This window comes from Neltuma alba, unplaced genomic scaffold (assembly GCF_004799145.2).
Source record: "Neltuma alba isolate B1F8T4 unplaced genomic scaffold, ASM479914v2 tig00003664_pilon, whole genome shotgun sequence".
In the NCBI taxonomy this organism is placed as follows: domain Eukaryota; kingdom Viridiplantae; phylum Streptophyta; class Magnoliopsida; order Fabales; family Fabaceae; genus Neltuma; species Neltuma alba.
The window spans coordinates 34450-44117 of NW_021633376.1; the positions used below are offsets into that span (position 1 = coordinate 34450).

The following is a 9668-nucleotide window of genomic DNA, read 5'->3' on the forward strand; positions in this document are numbered from 1 at the left end:
AGTTGTAAAACCGGAACGTAAGAGGTGTTTAGATAAGGTCAAACCATGGTTTAGAGAATAGCTTTTGAAGAATAAATTCTGGAGAGAATAGATTTTCTGAAAAAGTGATTCTGATAAAATGAAAGTGTTTGGATAATTGTTATCAGAAATACTTTTTATATGTACAAATTACCAAAAAGGATATAAGTTAATATGATAATTACATAAAGAATATATTTTATAATATATTTTAATTTGAAATAATAAATTTGTTAATAATATATTTTTTCTAACATAATAAATAATATATGACAAAAAGTAATTAATAAATAATTAATATGTGTAGATATATTTATAAAATATAAGATTTAGTATGTTTATAAAAGAATGATTATTTTGTTCTCCAACAAAAAAAAACTCATCAATAATTCCCATTTCCTCTTCTCCATCGTGACCTCCTCATTCCTCTTCGACCAGTATGCCAGCGAAGCTCTTTTCTTCAGCCCGGCCTTTCGCCATTTCCTCTAACCCAAATGCCTCTTCCATCGTGTCCTCCTCCTTTCTCTTCGACCGTGAAGCAATTACAAGAACTAATTTCATATCTGAAAATCGCACACCACAAAACCCCAATTCAACCGACGACGATGTGGGAGATGAGATTCGAATGGTGATGGCTATAGATGAGACGAGGCTCAGATTTAGATGTTTTGTGCTCTGCAGCAAAGCTTGATGGAGGAGAAGAAGCAGAACGGGACGATCACGGAGGAAACGAGGTTCAGATTTGATGGTGTTGTGTGCTGCAATGAAGCTTGATGGAGGAGAAACAGTAAAATGGTGACAGTCATGGAGGAAGGGGGCTGCGATTAAGGTTAGGGACGATGGAGGACGGTGAAGGAATGGGAGAACAGGCGAAGCTTGTGACCATTCTCATGGTTGTTTTGGTCAAATATCACTCCAACAGTTAATTTCTTACTCTCAAAAGCAAAAAATTCTGGCTTTTTTGCAAACCAAGGTTTCAGCGGGCAAAACCTTGGTTTTGACCCAAACCAAGGTTTTGAGAAAAATGTGGGTGTTTGGATGTCAGCTGACTCAAACCATGGTTTGAGGCCAAGAATCACTTTTCTCCAAATTGCCAAACACCCCCTTAGTGTTTTATATATATATATACACACACACACACATGTTAGTTTTAATTCTAAATATAAGATATCAATTCATTTTGTCTATATATATATATATATATAACTCAAAGTTTAAGAGGGTTATGTGGCCAAAAAAAATTTAAAGGGATTATATACATGTAAAAATAAAATTTAAAGATATAAAATTGATAAATTTGGGATTATCTACAAAGTTTAGGGTAGTTTATTATTAAATTTTTAAAAGGTATTATTTGTTTATAATTCTAAATTTAGAAAATTTTTATATATATAATTGGATGAATAGACAAATTTACCTATTATAATTCAAAAAGAAGCATCAATAAAATATTGTGTGTAAAAACCCATATAGATATTTCAAAATGATGCCAAAATACTATTTATGTTAATTCTTCCAAACGTCCGTCACTTTTTGTTTTTTACGGGATCACTTTGAGAGTGTTTGAGTAAGAATCAAACCATAGTTTTAAAAGTACTTTTACAGTATACGACGTACTACCTCCGGTCCTTAATATAAGACCCTGTTTGACTTTTATTTTGGTCTTAAATATAAGACCCCAATCCACTTCGTCTTTCATATTTATGTATTTTTTTTCCAAGATAGTCCTTCTAATAATTGTAGTTCTGGCCAATATAGTTGATTAGTAATGATATTTTAGGAAAAGTAATACCTATTTATTATAAATAACTAACTTAACTTCTTTTTTTAATCTTCTCAAATTAATCAATTGGATCTTATAATTAAGACTGAAAATAATAAATATGTTGAGGATATTACCTTGTTTTACAAAAAAAATGCTTTTTAAAAACACTTATTAGTATTGCCAAACATCCCTTTGTCCAGTTCAACTCTGCTTTCTCTTTGCTTTTCTCAATTTCTATCCCTCATTCCCTCTCATCCTTCCCCTCTCTCTTCCCTACACCAAGAGTCCGATATCTCTGTTTTCCTTTTAAGTGTTCTTTGATCCACCTCCCTTTCTCCATTTGTACCCATCTTCCAAATGATCCACCTCGTTTTTCAGCATGAACGCGGATCTCGGCTCTCTCTGTTTCTTCTTATTTGTTTTCACGGCTTTCAATCTGACCCAATCAAAAACCACATCCCACAGAAACATTTGATATCAAAAACCATCCCATCATAGGTGTTCCATCGTGAGCAGTCTTTCATGGTTTCAAAAGTCAGTACTTGGGCCATTCTAAATTGGAAAGTTGGCAAGTACTCTTTCTATTCTTAATATAAAATCTAATTATTAAGTTAAATCTGATACTAAATATAAACTTATTTCTTATATTTATTAATGTTTTCTAAACTATCCCTATGGATATTTTCTCAACAATAACAAAATAGAAGAGGGAAGGAGAGAAGATGTTAAGGAAGATGATTGTATGTTTTAGAAAAAAACATATCATATTTTTTATAATTAACTAACTTACCTAACTTTTTTAATCTAATCAAGTTAGTTAAATATGTCTTATATTGAGAATTATTTTTTATTACAAAAATATGATGATAGTATGATAATGATCTGATAACGATGGTAGGGGACGGCTTCATAGTGAAAGGGATAACCATAGAGAACCCGGCAGGGCCCAGCAAGCACCAGGCGGTGGCCCTCAGAAACGGCGCCGACACCTCCGCCTTCTATCAATGCATCTTTGTGGGCTATGAAGACACCCTCTACGTCCGCTCCCTCCGTCAGTTAACGTTCTACCGTGAATGCGACATCTACTGCAACGTCGACTTCATCTTTGGCAACAACGCGACCTCCGTGCTCTGTAACCTGTACGCAGGCAAGCCCAATGACAGGTAGAAGAACCTGTTCACGGCTTAAGGCAGATATTGAACGCTTGGGGTGGAAAAACCGAAAAAGAGAGAAGAGAGAGGTGGAAGAATAAGAGAGAGATTGAGAATGGTAGGAGAGAGCATATAGCTGACTGGACAAAGTGGGTCCCAAAAAAAATGAAGAACGTTTAAGAGAATGAGAACATTTTATTATGATACCACTATTTCGATATTACAATACGTAAATTTGGCCCTTTGTCCTGAATAATTTAGTCTGTCAAAAATAGACCCGGTCAGACACTCAGTTTATACCGTTGATTTCTTCCTTTGAACCCGAAAGGACTATGAGTATAATTTTTTATTTATGAATATGTTTTTTTTTAAAATCAAAGACATTGACTTTATTATTCTAGGCGAATGAATGATCTGCTGACTCACAGCTACCGAAATGTAGAGATTGACTTTTCTCATTTTTGATTGTCTAGTGTTTATATACAAATTATCATGGAAAAATAACAAAAAAACAAGAAACTAAAAATTTGTAAATACCAAATAAAAAATATCAACAAAAATTTGTTGTCATTTGCAAATTCAATATTATCAACACCAAATAAAATGTTGTTACTAAATCTGATTTGGAATTAATAATTTTTAACCTTTTTTTTTTTGTCATTCTCCCAATTATCATTCCCTCCTTTTATTTTAATGTTAGTTTTTTCTCAAGCAAATTTTTGTTTTTGTTCTTGTTTTCAATTTTTTTATAGAAATATTACTTCCGGTTCTTAATATAAGAGTTAGTTAACTAATTTTAGTAGATTAAGAAAACTAGTTAAGTTAGTTATTTATAATAAAAAGATGTTGTACTCCTCCGGTCCTTAATATAAGACCCATTTAACTAATTTGATTAGATTAAGGAAATTAGGTAAGTTAGTTAATTATAAGAAAAATGACATATTTTTCCTAAAACACCATAATCACCTTTCTTAATACCTTATCTCCCTCTTCTATTTGATTATGGTTGATAGAGTATCTATAGGGATAATTTAGAGAAAATTAATAAATATGAGAAATGGGTCTTATATTTAGGACCAAAACCAACTCAAAAATTGGGTCATATATTAAGGACCGGAGGAGTATTTCCTAAAATATTCTTACTAATTAAGTGTAATTGTTAAAACTATCATTATTGCAAAGACAATCTTAAAAGAAATAGATAAATATAAGAGACAAAATATATTAGAATATTATTTTTAGGACTAAAATAAAAATCAAATGAGCCTTTATATTGAAAACCGAAAGTAATATAAAAATGAATCAAATTCGAACATTGTCCAGTTTAATTAGGGAACATCTTTTAAAAGAATTTTTTTGCGTTTACATAAATTTAAATTTTTTTTTTACCTTGAACATAAATTTAAATTTGAGGCCTCTCCAAAATCCCTTTTCTGAATTATAGTCTCAGTTATGGACAATGTGGGGGCTGTGTGTTTCCTTTGTCTGTTAGGAAGGGCTGTAGCTATGCTTCTTTGATTGGTAGTTGTAAAACCGGAATTTAGTGTTTTATATATACACACACGTCCGTTATTTTTAATTTTAAATATAAAATTTCGATCTATTTTATACACGCATATATAACTCAAAGTTTGAAAGGATTATGTGGCCCAAAAAAAAAGTTTAAAGGGATTATATACATATAACAATAAAATTTAAAGATATAAAATTGATAAATTTGGGATTATCTACAAAGTTTAGGGTAATTTATTATTAAATTTTTAAAAGTTATTATTTGTTTATAATTCCAAATTTAGAAAAGTTTTATATACATAAGTGGGTGAATGAGTAAATTTACCCATTATAATATAAAAAAAAGCAAAATACATTTAAACATTTTAAAATGGTGCAAAAATATTCTGTTAATTCTTCCAAACGTCCGTCACTTTTTGTGTTTTACGGGGCCACTTGGTCCAGTTCAGCTCTCCGCTTTCTCCTGCTTTTCTCAATCTCTCTCCGTCTCTCTTTCCCCCACCAAGAGTCCGATATCTGTGTTTTCTTTTCAGTGTTCTTGGATCCACCTCCCTTTCTCCATTTGTACCCATCTTCCAAATGACCCACCTTATTTTTCATCATGAACGCCAATCTCGGCTCTCTCTGTTTCTTCTTATTTGTTTTCATGGCTTTCAATCTGACCCAATCAAAAACCACATCCCACAGAAACATTTGATATCAAAAAGCATCCCATCAGAAGTCTTCCGTGGCGAGCAGTCTTTCATGGTTTTAAAAGTCAGTACTTGGGGCATTCTAAATTGGAAAGTTGACAGTGACAAGTAATACTTTCTATTAAAAAAAAATGATGATAGCATGATAATGATCTGATAACGGTGGTAGGAGACGGATTCATAGTGGAAGGGATAACCATAGAGAACCCGGCGGGGCCCAGCAAGCACCAGGTGGTGGCCCTCAGAAACGGCGCCGACACCTCTGCCTTCTTGTGAATACAAGTGAGTGTTTTAAAAGTGAAGTCGCATGTTGTGCAAGAGAAAAGGAGCTCAAATGTACTACTTCCGGTTTTTAATATAAAATTCTGTTTGATTTTTTATTTGGTTCTAATTATAGGACCCTAATTCATTTTATCTCTCATATTTATATATTTTTTTCCAAAATAATCCTTCTAATCATGATAGTTTTAACCAATACACTTAATTAACAAGGATATTTTAGGAATGACAACACTTATGTATTACAAATAACTAACCTAACTTATTTCCTTAATCTCTTCAAATTAGTCAACTAGGTCTTATAATTAGGACCGGAAGTAGTATATATATTATCTTATATTATTGAGTTAGTGAATGGACCTAGCTAGAGGAGAAGGAGGATCACCAAAGGGAAACACAGTTGAAAACTAACGATTTCCCTTTTTACAAAATACTTTTGTAAAAATAAATTATAAAATTATATTAAGAGAGCTTAACAGAAAATCTTTGTTTATTAGTTTATTTTTTGAATTAGCCAAAGGTTACTCAATGTTGGGAAAGTTTTATTTCTCGTTAAATCAGGATTATCCCTTCATCAATCCTTTTCCATGCATTAATGCTTGCCAACGTCCTGAAATTCAATTTTTGAATGCCTCTAACTTTCATAACCGAAGGTCTAGAGAGTGACTTTTTTCATTATTAATTGTTTAATGTTTATATACAAATTATCATGAAAAAATGACCAGAAAAAAATGAACTAAAAATTTGTAAATACCAAATAAGGAATATTAAGAAAAATTTGTTGTCATTTGTGAATTCAATATTATCAATATCAAACGAAGTGTTGTTATCAAACCTGATTTAGAATTTAATAATTTTTAACTATTTTTTTGGTCATTCTTCCAATTATAATTCCCTCCTTTTGTTTTATATGTTAGTTTTTTCTCAAGCAAATTTTTATTTTTATTTGCAATTTTTTATAGAACTATTACCTCCAATCTTTAATATAAGAGCTAGTTAGCTAATTTTAGTAGATTATAAAAACTAGTTAAGTTAGTTATTTGTAATAAATGTCAAATTTGTAAATGCCAAATAAGGTATGTCAACAAAAATGTGTTGTCATTTACAAATTTAATGTTGTCAATACCAAATGAAGTATTGTTAGCAAACCTGATTTAGAATTTAATAATTTTCAACTTATTTTTTTGTCATTTTTCCAATTTTCATTCCCTCCTTTTGTTTTATATGTTAGTTTTTTCTCAAGCAAATTTTTGTTTTTATTTTCAATTTTTTTTATAGAACTATATATTACCTCAAGTCCTTAATATAAGAGCTAGTTAACTAATTTTAGGATATTACAAAAATTAGTTAAGTTAGTTATTTGTAATAAATATGTGTTTTCTTAAAATATTTTTACTAATCAAGTGTAATGGCTAGAATTACTATTATTACAATGACTATCTTAAAAAAGAAAGACAAATATGAGAAATAAAATAGATCAAGATTTTATTTTTAGAACCAAAATAAAAATTAAACTAGTTTATAAATTAGAAACCGGAGGCAGTATAAAACTGATTCAAATTTGAACACTGTCCAGTTCAACCGGGGAACATCTTTTAAAAGAATTTTTTTGCATTTACATAAATTTAAATTTGATGCTCGCCAAAACCCCTTTACTGAGGATCAACATTCATGAATTACTATACATAGCCAAACAAGCAAAGAATTTATGTCGGCCAAAGAAAAAGTAAAAAATTTATATAAGATTTACTAGACAAATTTTTTAATGATCCTGATTAAATCTAATTAAAATATCAAAATTCAAATTCAAGTCTACACTTTTAACAAATTCTTAATCAAGCTAAAAGACTTAATTAGAATTTTTTTAATGTTGTTAAAAGACCTAATGTCCCTATATAGTTAAAAAAAGAAAAATGAAAGTAGGTGCATGCCTAATTTCAATTTTAATTATTTCAATTGGATTTAAATAATATTTTGTTCTTCTTTAGATCATTAAAATTTTTATAAATAAAAAAATTATGGCCAATAAAAAAAAATTGAAAAACAAGATTAAAAAAATACCAAATTTCTAGGGATTCATGGAATTACAGAGACACTAGGGCTAATAAAAAATGTTTACAATTTCGAATATTAAAGATTAATTGGATTGAAATTTTTTTTTAAAAAACGGATTAAAGATTCAAAGATTTCTCATATACTACTTCTGATCCTAATTATAAGATCTTATTTTTATAAACGATGTGTTATAATTAGGATTGGAGATAGGATATATCAAGATTAAGTTATGAATTCGCAAATCGCGCTAGGCTCATCAATTTTTTTTTTTTTAAAAATCTCAACTAAATTTAATTATAAAGAGGCACTTTGGTGTTTTGACAATATGATTAGATCTCTTGGCCTGATTAGGAATTTGCTAATAATGTAAACTTAAATATAGACTTCGGTATTTAAGGTAGAATTAATTGGGATTCTCCCAATTTTTTATTATTTATTTTTATAAATACTACTTTTATCAATCTCAAACAAGTCCAATTGCACTATTGCAGTGTTGGGATAAGTGTTCAATACTTAAATCCTTATCTATAAACTGTTAATTATGCGTGGGAATACAATCACATTATTAATGAACATAATGAAGCGTTGAAAATTCCAATTGTGGCCGGCTACAATGCAAAAGCATAATCAATAATATCCGCTTGTTTTCAGATGTTGATTTTGATTGGGATAAAGGTGCTTAGCTCACACCGCTCAATAATTCCGCATAGTGCGTCATTAATTAGACTACAATTATACATTTATACTACCTCCGGTTTCAGTTTTTGGTATAAAACTTAATTAAGTAATTTGACTATATTAAAAAAATTAGTTAAGTTTATTTTTTGTGGTAAATAAGTGCTTTTTTTTTCTTTTTAAAATATCATTATTCATTACGTATATTTGAATTACTCATTAATAGTAACTCTTTAACATATGCAACTACTATATGGATTATTTAAGAAATAAATAAATAAATATTAGAGACAACACGAATTGAGGTCTTATATTTAAAATTAAATTAAATATTAAACTAACTCTTATATTATAGATCAGAAGTAGTAGTGAAAAAAAAACCGTTTTTTTGGGCAAGAAGTAAAAACTTCTATTTCATGCAAACTTCTAAAAACTAGATTGATCAATGGTGGAAGTAGTGCCCAAGGGTCAATGGTCCTAGTATTATTTTTTTGAGTTAATACAAACTATAGTTTTTTAAGTTTATCTTTATTTTGGTTTTGATCTCTCAAATTTCTTTTCATTTAAAAAATATTAGTCCCTATAATTCAATAAAAACTTGGATTATTTTGTCCCTAAAGAAACTAAAACCTATGTTTTGAAACTTGATGAACCAAAAATTATATTAACTTTTTTTTTACCGGAGTCCTAGTAATCTTAAATTAAACTCAACTCAATCATAATTAAAATAATATAATTTAATTTAAATATGTAAAATATTTATATATAATAAAAACATTAATTATATTTATGTATATCAAATATTATTCTTTCTTAACCTAATCAATTGATTCAGAACTACCGATTCATTGGTGCATTGGCTAATCTCATATGGGTTTAAATTAAATCAAATGCCACTATTTAATAGTGAGAAAACAAGAAGTTGGTGAGAATGGGACAGGTTGGAAGCCCAGTGGTGTCCCATCCCTTGTTCAAGATTGGTTCCTGCTATGACTTCCTACACCAAAACAAACACACTAATTATTAACCATTTCATGATCCAAATTCCAAAACCACTTTTTCTATGGCTCATCGCTCACTATAATTTATATATTACCTCTAATCTTCAACTTGGTTAATTAATTTAAAAAGATTAAGAAAACTAAATAAATTAACTTAAAGTATTTATATTTATTATTTTTTTCAAACTAATTTACCTAACTAGTAAATTGATTTATAATTTAATGATGCACATAAATATTTTAGATAAATTACTTAATATATGCTATGATATTATTGAGTCTTATATTAAGGACTAAAGATAACACTTTATTTTTTTTTAATAATTCCTAGATAAAGCATTTTTTGCTCTTCCCTCTATTTCTTATATTAAGCTTAAAAGCACACAAATAAAACATGAGAAGATTTATATTATATTGAACGGATAAATTAATACATAAGAAATATTAGGAGAGTTATCTCCCAATTTTGCTGACAAGTTCAAATTATAACTGATAATATAGAATATAAGATAGTCGTATT

The 9668-nt window shown here is 29.1% G+C and overlaps 1 protein-coding gene across 1 annotated transcript; it reads left to right on the plus strand.

The window, feature by feature from the left end:
- Window positions 1–2674: 2674 nt before the first annotated feature.
- On the plus strand, window positions 2675–5414 carry LOC114742147 (pectinesterase-like). The gene is made up of 2 exons (XM_028930406.1): window positions 2675–2930; window positions 5308–5414. The coding sequence occupies exons 1-2, from the start codon at window positions 2675–2677 to the stop codon at window positions 5412–5414; spliced, it is 363 nt and encodes a 120-aa protein (XP_028786239.1).
- The last annotated feature ends 4254 nt before the right edge of the window (window positions 5415–9668 follow it).